At 41.3% G+C, this 17,500-nt stretch overlaps 2 protein-coding genes and 1 long non-coding RNA gene across 4 annotated transcripts in view; 1 reads left to right on the top strand and 2 right to left on the bottom strand.

The window, feature by feature from the left end:
• tbc1d23 (TBC1 domain family, member 23) overlaps positions 1–506 on the bottom strand; it is a 21,407-nt gene extending 20,901 nt beyond the window's left edge. For both annotated transcript variants that reach the window (XM_048252757.1, XM_048252758.1), the window contains exon 1: positions 434–506. In XM_048252757.1, the coding sequence (XP_048108714.1) occupies positions 434–471 (38 nt within the window). In that variant the 5' untranslated portion in view covers positions 472–506. The remainder of the gene's footprint in view (positions 1–433) is intronic.
• Positions 507–782: 276 nt separating this feature from the next.
• Positions 783–12,905, bottom strand: tomm70a (translocase of outer mitochondrial membrane 70 homolog A (S. cerevisiae)). The gene is made up of 12 exons (XM_048253346.1): positions 12,530–12,905; positions 10,211–10,384; positions 9,862–9,988; positions 9,232–9,341; positions 7,001–7,149; positions 6,516–6,723; positions 5,684–5,818; positions 4,949–5,056; positions 4,290–4,406; positions 4,083–4,180; positions 3,777–3,899; positions 783–3,454 (listed from the first exon to the last, which is right to left on the bottom strand). The coding sequence occupies exons 1-12, from the start codon at positions 12,767–12,769 to the stop codon at positions 3,301–3,303; spliced, it is 1,743 nt and encodes a 580-aa protein (XP_048109303.1). The 5' UTR covers positions 12,770–12,905; the 3' UTR covers positions 783–3,300.
• Positions 12,906–14,199: 1,294 nt separating this feature from the next.
• LOC125300499 overlaps positions 14,200–17,500 on the top strand; it is a 3,574-nt gene continuing 273 nt past the window's right edge. Inside the window, exons 1-2 of the long non-coding RNA XR_007194555.1 lie at positions 14,200–14,572; positions 16,605–16,721. This is a non-coding gene — a long non-coding RNA (uncharacterized LOC125300499). The remainder of the gene's footprint in view (positions 14,573–16,604; positions 16,722–17,500) is intronic.

Here is a 17,500-nt window from a genome sequence, read left to right as displayed (position 1 = left end):
TGATAATTTCATCAGGAGCGGTTAACTTGAAGAAGCCACTGTAAATGCATAGCAGAAGGCTGCAGTGCTTTTCGAATACAAGCGGAACCTCCTGTCAACTGTTGTAACTGGCAAAAATCGTGATTTTTCTTTACTTTTTTCAGATAAAGTATAGTCAGCGATGTAACAATAAACGCCTCTTTTCAAAGCTGGCTAACTGGCAGGCTAGCTTGACTGGCAAACACAAGACACCAGGCTAACGTCAGCTAACGTTAGACCTAGCTCACTGGAGGAATCGCTTTTTCTACAGGTTTTGTCCAATCGGTTTTAAAGGCGACCATAGGGGTAAAATATTGTTTAAATATTTTACAGTGTTTTATTTCGAATGTTGTCCAATTCAATTATTATATATGTACAATAGAATTTCGCGAAATGCTTTATATTATTCTCTTACCAGCTGCCATCAAGAACTTCCTCTACAGCATCCGCCATTGCTGTGTTGACGTCCACAATAGAATTGCCGTAAACATTACCATTCTGTCGCGCCTGTTAAATGCATCAGTAAAATGACACTTGTTGCCAAATGTGAACTGCCAAAACTCCATTAACCGGCTAACGTTAGTTTTGATTAATAAACAACACAAACGAACATGCTTATACAGAATGTTAAGAATACAAAATAGGCCTACTGTTGTGTACTGGCCTATAAATGTTTCCTTTTCCCCATGATAAAAATGTGTGAAACATTGGCACTCTGCAGACTAATTCTTTAGTGGGCTACACAAAATTGAGTTGCAAATGAATGGCTTCCACTTTAATACATTTATTGCCCTTACTTAAAAATATTCATTTTACAAATGAAATATCCATATACAATACACTATGAAAGCATGGAAAAGGGAAACTATATGAGAAAAACTGTAACAGGTTACAAATCTCAGTCCCAATTCCAACATGGCAACAAAGCGCAACATGCATAAGCTACAGAAGATGAAAAAGCTGCTGAAAAGAAAACATCTTATGCATCATCATTCCATAGATGTACATAACACTTGCATTCCACAAAATATCTGTGTGGAACAGTTGTTATCCTTGTTATCTATTTTATTTATTTTATTTTAACTTCATATGACATTTACATTACACAATAAACATTACCATTTGTCTCATTCCCAAAATTGCCTTCAAGGACATGGCATGCTTTGAAATGTAGTTATAAAGCTCATAAATAATCTTTTCTTGTTTTAGAAAAAATAACATGCATTTAATTCAGAGATGAATCTAAAGCAAACATGGATTCCGACTGGTTTGTCTGGTTTCTTTGGGGATTCAAACCTGCTTGAGCCTTAATTTGTATATGCAACTCTCATCCCCCTTCTTCCAAGAAAAAAATGGGGGTTATACAAGACGTTTCAATTACATCACAGGCAACACAATACTCCTCACATGCATGGGAATATCCTCCTTTATTTGGCTTCAGAAGTGTTCAGAACGTGACCCCAAAGGCCTAAATCAATAAAAATGACTGCGAGGTTCCAGTACAATGGAAAACTGCACTCTGGCCACTGCTATTCAAGAGAATGAGTATTATGATGGCAATGGTAAATTAGTGTGAAGAGAAACAGCTTGCAAAAATGGCAGTGGTGTTAATAGTACTTGAACGTGGCTGAATGTAAAATACAAGAATGTTAATGACTAAGCATTAAAAAAAAAAAAAAAACATTCATAGTATTAAACCCCACTTAAGATCATAATACTAATAGGGGTTCGGATTCTAAATGTATACTGTAAATATAAACCTTTTAAAAGAAGCCCTTAGTCTTCAGTCTTGAGTAGCTACATGTTATTGGAACTAAATCCCTTAAATGAGAGCAGAGGAGCTCCTCCTGGCATTTTCAAACACGACCACTGGTCCCTTCATAAGTAAGATGAAGCTCAGCATATCTACACTTTATGTCCTAATTTCACATAAGGCTTTTGTGTTCAAGTGAATTAACCATTAGGATGCCACAGTGTACCCAAAGTGCAAAGCCAAAGAGATCCATGATGCAACTAGGTAACTGACTAGGCCCAACTGCATCTTGAGAGAATGGTGTGCATTAATACTAAGCTCTATTTCTCAAGAGGTAGTTTACAAAAATGAATGTAGAGAAGATAGATGTGAAAATCCCATTGGTGCTGATAGCCATAACAGTGAAAACAAGAGGATAGGTGATCTGACTAAGTTTGCAGTGTTGGACAGTGATATACATGGTTACACAAGTTACACATACATTACACTACTTTAAACAATCTTCTCTTTTTTATTATTGGTGTTGGGTGCAGAAATCAGCATTCCAGTTTAAGGTTAATGATCCTTTAGAACTCTGAAAGTTACAAGTGCCTATAACAAATAAATTAAGCTACTCTTTTTTTTCCAATGGGGACGCATAAAAAGTTAGGAGTATTTAGGTGAAACAAAACAATTTGGGTTTGAAGGATGCAAAGAAAGGGGGAAAAGAGATGTCAACATTTGAACCTGTCGCCAAGACAGTTTATCTTTCTTCATTTCGCGCATACACCATTCATAGGTTGACCGGTGCTAGAGTAGTATTACAGCAGAATAATCTTGACATTTATTTATAAAGAGAATTCTCACACATGCTGTACAGAATATAAAAAGAAAGAAAAAAGCAACACAAAAAAACAAAACAAAAAAAAACAACCCCCGACCAAAAACAAACCAAAGTATAGTCCAAATCTCTGAACTTCACGTTTAGTCCCATTGTCCATAATCTTATTTATTCCAGCATTACATCAAACACGCTGACAACTGACTTAATTACATTAACATGTCTTGACTAAAGTTTCAAACCTGCATTTCCCATACAGTGATGATGCATATCGACTCTTAGGATATGAAGGAATTTGGACAGAACGCAGAAACGCACAATTTTAACAAGACTAACATTATGGTAACAAATGAACAGTCTGTTGCAATGCTACACAGTTTTCCTCTGATAATGTAGAATGACACTGACTGTAACGATTTTAGTGTCTATAGAAAGGAAACCAAAAAAAAAAAACCTCCAACAATATGTTGGATGTTACCAGTCAGGGATGTATCCAATTAAAAGTAGCATAGCATGGCCCAGCATTGTCTGAGAACTTAAATATACTCAATTAAGTTGAGCTAATGTACGTAATGTCACATGTTATGAGGAGGAAGCGCAAAGGAGAGAGAGAGAGAGAGAGAGAGAGAGAGAGAGAGAGAGAGAGAGAGAGAGAGAGAGAGAGAGAGAGAGAGAGAGAGAGAGAGAGAGAGAGAGAGAGAGATGGGCATTACAGCGTAGGGGGTTTCAGGCCATACTTCCTGGCAACCTCGGTTTGGGCGTAAGCAGCGTCACAGAGTGAGTACAGGTGGGCCATCTCCATCTCAGACTTGGCCAAATTGATGGCCTTGTTGAACATGTCGATGGCTTTGTCTAGATTGCCTCTGTGGAGAAAATATACATACATGTTATAGTGTATGTCTTTACTTTAAATGTTGAAATAATAAAGTCCCCCATGAGGTGAAGACAGTTCAAATCTGAGTTGTTTACAATGTAATGAGACGATTAGATTGTACTTTAAACAAACTCTACAGGAATTCATTTTTCACAAATCTCTGAACATTCAAGGATTTCCCACAGTTGCGGGTTGCAATTTTGGGTAACACTTTACTTGAAGGTATCTACATAAGAGTACATTCAGATACATTAGATGACACTGTAACCCAATTTTGCAATGAAGGGATTGCTTAAAAACAGAGGACATACCTTTGGACTTCAATAGTTCCCATGGTTTCGTAAGCGAAGTCACATTTGTTGTCGATCTCTATGGCCTTACTGATGAGCTCCAGCCCCATGTCCACATCCTGTTTCCACTGCAGCTGCAAAAGTCTGTAGTCCAGAGACACAAGCAGGCACAAATACAGCCAGAATGAAAAACTACAACATTTCACTTGACATTTCGCTTTCTTCCCCACATCAGCTGACAAGAACACACGGCAAGAAAAGTCTGCCAAGGTAAGTGACGCATGTCCCTAGACTTCACACAAAACATACTCTGTGACTATGACTCACCCTTTGTGAACGTATGTGGTAGCGTTGTCCGGCTCCAAGTCGATGCACTTGTCGTACATTTCATCGGCCTTGCCAAACTGCTGCTGGTCAGTCAAGGCCTATCAATGACAGGAACAGCACGACTGTCAGGTTAAGCTGCCGGTAAATGTTAACGTGGTGCGTTTTTTTTCCAAAGGGCTTTGCGTAAAACTGTGAGAAGGAGCACACCTGAGCGTACAAAGCGTAACCTTCGGCACACTTGGGGAACCGCCGGATGACATCCTCAAAGCCATCCATGGCCGTCTGTACCTGGGCTGGGTTATTCCCGGTGTACGCTTGCCTGTACTGGAGCACAGAACCGCAGACAGGTCAGCACCACTGAGGGTTAATGTAATGGAGCACACATGAACCTATTGTTCATTTTTTATGTTTAAGTGTTTATGTTAGGCTTTTTGCCTTTATTTGGACAGGACAGTGAAGACAGACAGGAAGTGAGTGGGAGATAGATGGGGTGGGATCGAGACATGACCGCAGGTCGGACTCGAACCTGGGTCCCCGTGGTTGCTCAGACCCGTTCAGGTACAGGCGCTGTAGCATGCTGCGCCACAGCCCCACATGAACCTATTGATTAAAATGCTTTAGATTCATTTTAGAATACATGATTCAAAGTGTTCTTTCACAAAGTTGTTTGTGACAAGCTGTTTTGTAGGGATCTAAACCTGTAGAATGACGTTATCAATTCATACCAGTTTTGCAAAACATAGAGAGTGAGAAAATAAAGCAGTTGGTCAGTTTGGGACACAGATTGTTGTAGGACACACAAAAGTGTGAAATCGCGGCTAGTAGTGACGGAGTGTTTGTAGGGAGGGACCCCCTGGACTGCTTACCAGGGCGAAGCACTTCTGGGCCTGAGCGAGGGCCGAATCCGGACGGAGCTGGATGCACTCGTCAAAGTCGCCCACGGCCTCCTCCACCTGGTCCAGCAGGATCTTCAGCTGAGAGGGGGCAGCAACACGATATCTCAGTTAACACTTAGTCATTAGGGAGTGGAGCACTGCGGAGCGGATAGTTTCACGCAAACTGATGTAGGCCATTGTCTCATTTAAAGTTTATTGTATCCACCAGACATATAACCACAGTAGCCAGTGGTCTCATTTACAGTTGACTGTATACACCACAGATATTGAGTTGCGGTTGATTGGCAACAGGCAACACCATTCTAAGATCACAACTCTGTACTGCATGGAGCCACTGTAAGTCATAAACTAGGATCAGCCATGGCCTTGTTTATGGCATACTATAGATATGCAAAATTCTGAAACACTGTGAACAGACAGGAGGACAGTTTTGTTTCCTGAGCACGGGAAAGAAAGTTATTTAAATATTTATTTCAATGTGATGGAAATGACAGATTGCAGTTTGGGAAAGATTTGTGTAAGATTTTGTCTAGATTGATGCATTTCCTAAACATTGCAATGCATTTCTCAAAAAAGAAATGCATTGCAATTACCTATGTGATGCCAACTTCCTAAACTATGTGATACATGTCATGGTGGGTGTGATCCAGACCCAAAGACCCTTTAACAGTCGAGTCGTTGTGAGTGGACGGCGTCTTAACCTACCTGTCCCCGATGGTGGTAGACATCTGCGTTGCGTGTATCGATGTCTGCGGCCAGGTTGAAGTCTTGCGTGGAGAGCTGGGGCTGCTGCTGCTGCATGTACATGCTGCCGCGCTTGATCAGCGCGTTAGCCCGCAGCTGGAAACCGAAAGAGAAAGAGGCCGACAAGATGAGATCTTTAACAACCACACGGCATTCCAGTCTGTGATAAGATCACTATGTGAATCAGCAGTTTCAGGTGATATCTGGGTTTACTACTGAAACTGATGAACTGCTGATCAGTTATGTAATGAACAGCTTCTGTGTCTTGCTCTAAGCCGCCGTTTTCTTTGTATATCTACTGTGCAAATGGTCATTTGTTAAGGACCCTACTGATCTTGCCTATCCAGACACACAGAGGCACTTCTGACCAATACAACATAGAACCAAAGTATTCTGTCTAGATGAAATCTTTAACATGAAAGCCAAGTTTAAGAAATTCGCAAGATTAATATACAAATATAATTAATTAAATTCAAAATATCCCATTAGATGATGTTGTGAAGTCTTTATGAAATTACAGAGGCACTGTAGACACATGGCTAGAATACCCATCTGACAAATGCCATGTCTGCTAGCCCCATCAGCAGCATGTCTGTGTTGTTGGATGAAAGTGATGACGCACAACACTGCACTAGCCTGCCAACATTCACCCTCTAAATGAACACACTCCCAAATTTGGGTCACAGCCTGATGCAACCAGTCCAGATATTCACGACTGAGCTTAGTTTATACCACACACCACCACACCAAAACAGCACGAACCCTGTGGCCTCCACTACCCACTAGCACTCACCTTGACGTTGGCGTTCTGCATGTTGATGACCTTGTCGAGGTCGGGCTGGGCGGCCGTGGCGTTGCCGATGAGCAGGTAGAAGGTGGCGCGGAGCAACAGGGCCTCTGCGGTGTAGCGGCCCCCAGACTCCACCTCTTTGGTGCACTCGCTGATGATCTTATCGTAGTTCTCCTCCTCCATGTACTGCTTGGCCTTCAGGTAACCTGAGCTGAGGGGGCGACAGCAAGCAGCACAGAACAGTCTTATTACCACGACTCTCGGAACATCAGGACCAGCCTTTACATATCATCCTTTCCCATCATCCTCCTCTTTTAGCGGTCTTTTAGTTACAGCAATGCTTATAATCAATGATACCCGGCAAGAATTACACTTACAAATATTATAGGCAAGTCAGATCCACACGGTCGGTCTAAGTACATTAAATGCAATACATTGTTTAAGGCCAATGTCACTCCTGGGAGTGATGAATGAATAAGAGCTCTGACCTCTCGGTGACCTCGGCAGCCTCGCCCTCTTTGTCCTTATCTTCATCCTTTTTCTCTCCCTTCTGCAGGGGCTGGGAGATGATGTCATCCGTGAAGGAGCTGAAGTAGGACTTGATGAACTGAGGAGAGGGCATCAGAGGCTCCCGATTCTACACACACAGAGAAAGATAGAGAGCAGGGGTCACATCAACGGGCAAATCTGCCAATTATTAAGACCATTAAGTGCCACTAAGGATGTTTTTGTTTTTTACTTTAAAGTAACACTTCCAAAATAATTTTGATGGTACATCAACTCTTAATACAGCAAATGGCAGTCCTGCGATCACCTAAGCGGGCTCACATCCCCTGCAATAGCACTATGTAACTCAATTGATGTGCATTGTTCAGTATAAGTATATATACTCTTTTGATCCTGTGAGGGAAATTTAGTCTCTGCATTTATCCCAATCCGTGAATTATTGAAACACACTCAGCACACAGTGTACACACAGTGAGGTGAAGCACACACTAACCCCGGCGCTGTGAGCTGCCTGCAACAACAGTGGCGCTCGGGGAGCAGTGAGGGGTTAGGTGCCGGTTAGGCTCACTTCAGCAGTGCCTACTAGTCGGGGTTCGAACCGGCAACCCTCCGGTTACAAGTCCGAAGCGCTAACCAGTAGGCCATGGCTGCCCAAGTAGGCCTACAGTACAAACGATGACAATAAATGTCTGATTGTGAAAAGCTGCCGATTCCTCAGTTTAAGTTATAGTTATAGTTTGTCCTAGTAGACCTGAGGGGTATTTCACAAAGGCAGAATTAAAAAATTCAAGATGCGTGATAAAGCGAGGCTTGACATAGCATTGTCTGTTCATTACAGCTCAACACGTTTCATTAACACCATTCCAGGATGAGTAGGAGTGGCTATGTCAAGCCAGGTGTAAGTAATTCTGGATATGTGCGCATTGTTGTTTTTTCTCCAAACGTTAGAATGAAATGAAAATAAAAAACGCTGAAAATAATGTCATTCAAAGAACCGCTTTTGATCAACTAATAATGAAGTAACTGAAGCTTTTCTTTTTTGAATGGGGAAACATGGCTATTTCTATAAAATAGGGAGGGTACGCGTGGTGGACCATCTGAATGCAAATTTATGTATGCACCCACGTGAGAGTGCTTTCCTTATCTCGATACGCGATGTTGTTAAGAAAGCGCTTGCCACTGCAAAGATACACATAGTATGATTATATATATATATATATATATATATATATATATATATATATATATATATATATATATATATATATATTGCCCTCCATTTCCAATCACCTACTACAGTAGGCTATTCATCAAACATCTATACAAAAGAAGCAAACAATGACTATGTTAATTATAAGGCTACCACAACCATATGGTATTAGGCAGACAATCTGTTGTGTTTTGAGAGTAAAAATAGTATATAAATGAAATAAAGCTCTTAACAAATTCATATGGAGATCTGATTTGAATGACAACTGGCTGAACCAATAAGACAACATAATCAACATTATAATTAAGCCTGGCTGTTAGCCTGGTCGGGACCAAATCGGCATGGTAACTTAAATCGCCATGGTAACTTACGTGCCATATCTTTTGTGAAACTAAGTCAAGGCTAAAATCAGCCAGGATAACCAAAAATCCCAGATTAATCCCTTATCTAGGTTTTGTGAAATACCCCTCTGGGATTCTGTCTAAGTTCTCTCTTACGTTACTGTTGAACAAGGCATGCAATGCTGTGAGGTTGGGTTGAATTGGTCTTTTTAAGTAATCAGCACCAAGCATGGGACTCAATCTCCAGTCACAACAAAGGCACAATCGCGATGTATTTACAATAGTGGTAACAGACAGGCTTCTCAACTGTAGGAGGACCCCCGAAAGCAATCCTTCCTTAGTGCCTCTTTAAGCAATCGCCCTAAGTTTCAATTTAGCCACAAACAACTTTAAAAATGCACGGGTGACAAATCCACAAACAAAATGCATTACCACCACTTGAAAGCCTGAAAGTTTGGCTTACACATAAGTGGTTTGTGTTTGTGTTCAAGTACACATTTTGCTCTAGCCGAGATGGTCCATTTAGCTTAATGCACAGATCTTCACAAAGAAAACAATGCAATACTATACATAATGTGATCAGCTTTTACCAGAAGGTTGTCTTTCCATCCTTCGATTTCTGAGAGCCGTGTATAAAATATAAGCTGAGCAACGCCCTCACCTTGTACTTCTCTTTGGCCTTCTCTTTTCCCAGCTGCTTCAGCACCTTGTCTGCTAACAGCATGCTCTGCTGGTTCTGGAAGGCCTCAAGGATACACACAGCAGTAACATCTGGCCAGCAAAGGAGGAGAAAAGTCTTGCGTTATATTTAGAAATATGTTACACTTTAATATGTTCTTAAGTAAGGCTGCTCAATTACCGGTAATCAATTTTCAATAAAAATCGCAATCACAATTTGAGCTAATGCAATTAGTTCATCGCAAAGGCTGAAATTAATTTGGCAGCTTGTAACTTTGTTCCAATGGTTACTCTTGTTGCATCCATCATTTTTATATGAATGTCGTCCTCCTTGTCTGACAGAGAGTGAAGCTCACCTAACAGGAGCGCTGTGCTTCTCATGCACTTGGCATGCTCACCAATCAGAAGTCCAACTTAAAGTGAAATTAGGAATATTGAACTGAAGCTTTACTTTCAAATAATATATCTCAATTGCTATGGCATTCGCAATACCGAGATATTTCCACCAATTTGTGCAGCCTTATTCTTAAGACTCTTTAGGTGAATTAAAAGTCTATCTTCCTTATTCAAGCATATGAGTTCTATTCATTGAGGCTCCTCTGTTCTGACAAACCTTCCAGACACTCCTTCTTGTTGTCCAGTCTCTCCAGGGCTTTGGCACGTCTGAACAGGGCCTTCACATATCTGGGATTGAGCTCCACGGCCTGTGTGCAGTCCAGGACAACTTCTGTCCATTTCATCTGCAAAATGGCATTAATATTATGCACACTTGTAAACATAAAATAAAGTGAATTGTTGCAGTTATACACTATCAAAATGTTTTCCCATAAAATAATGTTAATACTCTAATAGGATATTGTGTCCACCCTTGAACAATGTTAAATGTCTCATTTACTCAAAACATGCTATCTGCCAAACCCATCTGCTGTAGCAGTAGCAGTAAGTTTAGTCACTGTTCTCACCTGCTGCTCAAAGGCAGCGGCTCTGTTCTGGTAGAAGGTGGACAGGTCGGTCTTCTGCTCTTTGGGGCACAGGCCGATGGCCTCCGTGTAGCATGCGATGGCCTGCTCATACTTCCCGGCCTTGAAATATTTATTGCCCTTGTTCTTGGCAGCCTGGGCTCGGTCCAGGGGACTCTGTATGGGAGGGAGGGAGGACACAGATAAGCATTAACAGGAGAACATGGCACTGGGATATACCCACCAATGCAGAAGCATCCCTGATATGCAGGGTCTGCTCCACCAATCTGTTCTGACTGATGAAATTTATAATGAGTGTGGAAGGCTTTCATGTTTTAATACTGAAATATGTCCACTTGTACAGCCAAAACAAACCCAAACAATGATAAAAGATCTGAACCAGCATCTGAAATTTTGGTACCTAAAAAAGAGGAACTATGGGTGACGTTAATGACAGTTTTGGCACCTTGTGATTGTGTCAGCTGCAGAAAATCATGATAGTAGCAACCAAAGAAATAATTGTGTTACAATTAATCAGCCTATGTTCCAATGATGATGTGGGTGTTAAACAGACAGGCTGTAAAACAACAACAGAAGATGGATGGGCTCTCAATGTTATGATAAGCCTCTCTCCCTAAGGAGGATTCCAGGGGCCTGGTATGACCTGATGAGTGTCAATTACCGCAGGTCTGACGGCAATCTGTAAACAGGCGACTGGGGATTAGTGGCACTGAGACAGTAAGCTGACCACGGCCAGAGGTCTAGCCTGGGAATGTACACTGACTAAACAGCGTCTGTGGTCATAATCTTCACTTCCCTCTGTGCTCAGACAGCCTCCAAAGTCCATGGCTTTGTTAATGTCAAGGTCATTACATTGGGAAGAGCGCACAAATTTGATTTATTCTGCATTACCCCTTGCTACCTCAGCCCCCTTAGAGCATGGGCAATTACTTGTGTGCTATGGCCACTTCTAACATCACAGTAAACTGGTCAGACAAAGCGTAGAAAACAACAGGCTATTTGAGTCCTGGCAACTTCCACCTGCAAGAAACGTTTGCTCGCCAGAGATCATCAGCATGGCAACAAGCAATTAACACAGCATAAAAAAACAAATCAAATATTAAATATTTTGTGCAAATCATGGTCAATTCTGTTTACTACACCAACCCCAGTAAGTTAGGTATTTTAATACGAGGTAAAGAAATGAACAAAACATTATTTGACCCTATAAAAAATGGCATTAGACAGAGCAGAAAATAGTTTCCATTTGTACCACATAGGCTACTGATTGTTTCAGCTGTCATGTGGCTGATTACCAGACAATTTCTGTTTAAACATAAATCAACGTTACCCGTTAACGTTACGGTTACTGTTAAATCACGGCAATTAAAACAAGAGGGAAAGTAAACCCGACCTTTAGACTCCAGATGAACACGCGGAATCGTAGTTGATATATGACAAATTAACGTTACCACATGTTTTATGGTAATGTTATAAAACGCTGTATAACGTTGCACCTTCTCGTCCAAAATGACATGACGCATTAACATGTATATTAAATCAGAGGAAATACTTTGAGGCGAATACATCTGTAGGGAAGATGACAGCTACGTTGTCAAAAGACTAGCTGGCTGCTAATGTATATCCACGCCATTGGTAGCTAGGAGCAAATGATTAGCTATGGTTGTGTAATTCCACATGCAACCTAGCAAGCTAACAAATCATGTAGCATACCGCTTAACACTCGCAACACGTGTTTCTACAGAATTGGTTGAACTCAATTAAATAATCAAGGTAGTCAGTCAGCTGGTCTGTAAGGTTTAGTTACTTATGAGGATGGGCAACACACAAATTGAACAAGCCATTGGCACTAGCACCAGAAACTGCTAGCAGCCAAATAATATGGCTTACTTTTTGCTTACATCTAGCTAGCTAGGTAGCTAACTGCCAAACCACCCCGCCCCCGTGTGTCACTAAATGAAAGTAAAACCACTGCACATTACACTTTCCTATAACTAAAGAAATTGAAGCAATGGCTAAGACGATTTCAGTGCATAACAGCGACGGTTTAGGTAATGCATGTCAATTAAGTTCTGGGTAGCATTCGGGAGTCATTAGAACACCTGGCAACCTACCCTACCTAGTTAGCATAGCCAGTTTGTTAGCTAGCAGCCAAGCACTATGTCAGTGTGGTGTCCTTGACTTTTCCAATATCCTATTTAACACACCATGCTGACCGTACAGAGTATTGAATTACTTTCAAGTCTTGCAATGAATAAGTGGAACCTGCTGATTTTAAGAAAGAATCGGCAAGTGTCTAACCATATTCTCGTGTTCTGCATTGGGCGCGCTGCGTTGGCCCTGAACAGGGCTAGCGCTGCCTTCTGGGGCTTTCCTCTCCCCATCCCCTTCTTTGCCGTCCTTCTCCTTCGTGCGACTGCGGTTCCAGAGGTAAACAGCACCAACTCCAAGAACTATTGGTGTACCCACTAAAAGTGCCAGCTGCCAGCGGGGGAGACCACTCCCGGACTGCGGCTCTACAGGCTTTGAAGCGGCCATCATCCACCACGCAACGGGCACTGGACAGCGAGCACAAATCACCAGCGCACCTCCTCTGCCGACTCGGAAATCGGCGAGGTCAAAGCCAAACCAATGGAATGATGGGATACTGGCGGATAGGAGAAACTGCAACCGGTTCGAGAACCTCAAGGTTTCCTGAACACCTTGACTATCAAAATAATTACCCAAAAAGGCTACGTTGTCCTTTATAAACCAAATGGTCTAGCCTACTTGGACTAAAAAAATGCAGTAGTCGGCCAAGTGTGCAAATCAAACACAATTGCCGAGACGAGGCATGTCTGGTATGTCTTTTGGCAGAATTTACACGTTTTGAAGGCAGGAGAATAAAAGCTCAACAGTTTATGAGACAGGCTACTCAAGCCTATAATGTAGAAAACGTCTGCTTTTCGACAACAGTCTGATCCTTTTACGAAAAGTGCAATGGCTCCATCTAGTGGCAGTAATATTTGTTTCATTACAATCACATGCACGCCATATCAGTTAATTGGAGTAGCCGAAGCAAAGTCCTTTTAGGCAAGTCCCTCCACTCAGCGGCCATATTGCAACGCTTTTTGGGTACTCATCGGGCTTCCTATTCGGCAGAAATGCGCGTGCGCAAGGCTCCACGACACCAACCGTGCTTCAGCGGCGAGTTCACAACACATGATTGGCACGATGACTGCACAACACAGCACATAATTGCCTCAAATACACATGTTGACGTTTTGGTAAGGAAGGGGTGGGATATGTGTAGACAACGGCCATATTGGCGTTACAAACTAACCCCATGCATTTCTATGGATGATTTTTTGAGTGCTGTGTCTCCTCATTAGAAAGTCTCAGACCTCTTCTTGTATAGCTGCCGAGCCAAACAGAGAAATCGGGGGAGAAGGGCCTAGGACTAACCCGATGGTCACTCTTGCTGAACGCCAGAGAGCCAGAGATATGTGTGGAGATAGGAGAAACATGCAGAAAGACAGCCATAACGGTAACACTCCACTGATTTGGGATTTATGTCAGAGTGGCCAGACCTAAACACCTATCAGACCTTGTACAATGGTGAAGTGTTGACCGCACCACTGTGGGGGAGTTTCACAGCGGAGGGTCCTGACTGAGACTATCAGGGTTCAAGTAACCTAGCAGCAAATTACTTTTGAATGTAACAATGTAACATTAATTATTGTGTTGTCAAAGCATGTATAAATCACAATTATAATACTATTTATATGTTATATGCAATATTTCATGTTTATTATATGTTAATATAAACATGTAGTATAAATATATCACATGTATATAAATATCATATTTTTTGTATTACATATAAGTAAATTAGGCTACATTTGCTGCCGCTAGGGTGCGTCTAGATTTCTAGGTTAGGGTTCCTCCAAGCCAAGTATTCAAGTTCAAGCACTCAGGACATCGGACGAAGCTGAAGGTTCACCTATCAATACGACAATGACCCTAAGCACACAGGAGTGGCTTAGGAACAATTCTATGAATGTCCTGTTGACAAATATTTACAGCGCCCGACTTGAACTGAATATCTTTGGAGAGACCTGAAAAGGGCTATTGGTAAAAGGCTACTTGAAAGCAAAAGCAACTAAACAAGCTCACCGTGTCATGTGATGCCATGGTGTTTACTGTTGCATGGTTTCGATCTCTCTTGAGTCACATTATTGTGTGTAGTCTATGTGTGACTCTGATGGCAGTGATGAAGGACGTGCACTTGGGTTCAGGCAGCCGCTCAATCCAAGTGCCCTCAGGCAAACTGTCTCCAAACGCAACAACAAGCTGACATGAACGGTATGGAAATACAGGCAACAGAGCTTTCACACATTTCTGGCTCCTGTTTTGAACATGTGTATTTTGCTGCCTGTATATCCCCAGCATTAGGCTACTCAATTTCAGATCCCTGGAGATGTTTTGTTGTCATAAAGCCATAGCTAGTGAAGAGCATAGCCTATTGAAATAAATGTTCTCTTGGATTGAAAGTGCAACCTATCACACTGGCATCACATGATAGTGTCGGGAAATAAATAATGAAGTTTGACGAGTAGGTCAGGATGTTCTCGCTAGGCAGAACTCATGAGACATCATTTGACACATCCATTCATTGCAGACCACACAGCAGGATTTTTGGATAGGTCCTCCGATCAATTGTAGCTTCAAGCTTGTACACGCGACACAATCAATCACAGCTGGTGGCGCTTACAGTAACCATAGATGACAGGGCTGAAACTGATGTCCAAACTTTGTAAAGATAATTCCAGGCTAGCTGAATAGACACATGTTCCTCAAGTAGGCCTACAGCTACCACCATCTACATAGGCTATATAAAATTTTGAAAGAACTCTACGAGAACATTTGGATGGCCATTATACATCAAGATTCTATTTGTCAATCACAGACGTCCTTTTCTCTAGATGTGACTGTGATCACAGATAGTTCAAATGTGATGGTTCTGTCACTGATGGTTCAGTGATTCCAATCTAAAGGTTATCTGCAGCAGTCACAAACTATGAGTGAATCTATATAACCTTTTTGTGAATTGTGTCATCATAGTTGAGTTGGTCCTGTTAAAGCCTTTTGGATTAGAATGTTTCAAACAGTGTCAAGCGTGGGGCAAGGTTCAGTTTGTCTTTAAGTAAGGAGTCACTTTAATTTCTCATCAGGGGCTCTTATACAGTAGTCAGTGCTACTACTGTTGCACGAAGCTGTGTTGTTTATACTTATGCATATTATATCTCTCTCTCTCTCTCTCTCTCTCTCTCACACACACACATTATAATGCTATGAGATCTAATCATCATGTGTTTATTGAGGGGAAATTAACTGAGCATTAAGCTTTTTACAGCAATGCCCTGAGTTTAAAAACAAAGTCAAACAAAAATAAGCACACTTATTTGAATTAATAATGATAAATAATAATAATAATAATTAATTTTCATAATTATTTATTCACTTATATGTAATACAAAAAATATGATATTTAAATGTGATATATTTATATTACATGTTTTAAAATATGATAAACATGAAATATTGCATATAACATATAAATAGTATTATTATTGTGATTTATACATGCTTTGACAACACAATAATTCTTGTATCATGTATTTGTACTGTGAACTGTGATCTAAACTATATGCAGTCTCAATATCGTGTCAATTTAATAATCACATTTATTTGCTAAATGATAGATGCAATAATACATTGAAATACAAGTGTTGGGTAGCAAAACAAAACATGTTCACATAGTATAAATGAATAGTAATTAGTGTTGCTGGTTGTGTTCACAAATACCTTTGAACTTACATGCTTATGTGTGGGGGGTTGGGGGCTTTTACCTCTAGCAGGTAAAAAGGTTAGGGAGTCAATAGTCTGTCTACCCGAGCAAGACCCCAACTGGCAGGCTGAACAATCTCTGCTTGATCTGTTTGCAGATCTTGACCTGTAGACTAATACAGCTGGTTAAGTGGTAAAGGTCGGTTTCTTGGGGAGCACATATTGACAATTGAATGAATGATGAATGATGTACTTGTAGCGCAGTTGCCTATCTGCTAAATAAACCAATGATAAAGAAATCATCTGCTAAATAAACAAATGCTGCAATGGGCAATTGATAGCTCGGGTTTGTCTTGGTGGAGAAGAAAGACCTTGCAGGAAGTTTTGGGCATAGTAGTAAATAATACTAGTCAAAATATCAGCTTGGAAAAGTCTGGGAATTTTTATCTGGGAAAGTGCAACCCTGCCTCAGATAACTGGTTGAGCAACTGCCAGGGCAAAAAGAATACATGTAAATTAGATTAAAGCAGAGGTCTTTGTTTTTCAGGTCAAGGACCCATTGACTGATAGACATATGGTGGAGGGACCTCCTACATATCATGCAGATTGTTTTTCTCATAAAACTGAACCAACAATAATGTGTAGGGGTGGCCTATAGTGCTAGGTAAGTGTTTTGTGTATACATGTAAACTCTGATACTGACAGATTCATAGGACACATTTTACTTTTTTGTATTTATTTTTAACAATAAAATTTGGCTTAAATAATTTGGCAGACCACCTCCCTGCGAGTCACAGAGCCCCCTGTGATTGATCTCTGGTATAGAGAAACTCTCTTGATACCAGATCTCTGGTACAGAGGAACAGGGGCGCCAAGTCACCAACCAATGTCTCAGTCAATGTCTTAGCCACCAAATGAAAAGGACAGCCATCATCACGTCACACAAGGTGCTACTTTCCCGAGTAGTTTCCTGAGAAAGCAGTCTGTATTTTTAGGGCTGTGTGTGTGTTTGTGTGTGCGTGTGTGTGTGTGTGTGCGCGTGTGTGTGCGCGCATGCGTGTGTGTGTATTCGCTGGCTGTATTCGAAGGCTGCTGAAGTCTGATGACCAACTGAAGCAGGACAGTAGACAGGGCTGCAGGGGTGCGACAGTATGGCCCAGATTTGGACTTTGTGAAGGGCCCTTCATATCCCAAATGGGGTCAGTCTGTTATAAGCTCTGTGCCAGTAGAAGGGGGTTAACCACAATGTCAGTTCCCCAAATGGTTTGTTTGTGCTCCGTACACTACATGCATGTACATATTTTAGGATATGGGGTATACGTATAGCATGCTACGTAAGTCATATGTATAAAAGCAGAGCATAAAAGTCTGGTTTGCTGTGTAATGACTGTGTTGAAATCAACACAATCAGTAGTGATGGGCTTCCAGAGGCGAGAATTATGA

The sequence above is a fragment of the Alosa alosa genome, chromosome 9 (assembly GCF_017589495.1).
Source record: "Alosa alosa isolate M-15738 ecotype Scorff River chromosome 9, AALO_Geno_1.1, whole genome shotgun sequence".
NCBI lineage: Eukaryota > Metazoa > Chordata > Actinopteri > Clupeiformes > Clupeidae > Alosa > Alosa alosa.
Note: the sequence above shows the minus strand (reverse complement) of the source record. Positions and strands in the feature narration are given on the sequence as shown.

Excerpts from the sequence above, each read along its gene's own strand:
- tomm70a (XM_048253346.1), bottom strand. The coding sequence starts at position 12,769 with ATGATGGCCGCTTCAAAGCCTGTAGAGCCGCAGTCCGGGAGTGGTCTC. Across the intron at positions 5,057-5,683 it reads TCTACCACCATCGGGGACAG|CTGAAGATCCTGCTGGACCA; the intron begins GTAGGTTAAGAC and ends GCCCCCTCTCAG. Across the intron at positions 3,900-4,082 it reads ACCACATACGTTCACAAAGG|ACTTTTGCAGCTGCAGTGGA; the intron begins GTGAGTCATAGT and ends TCTGGACTACAG.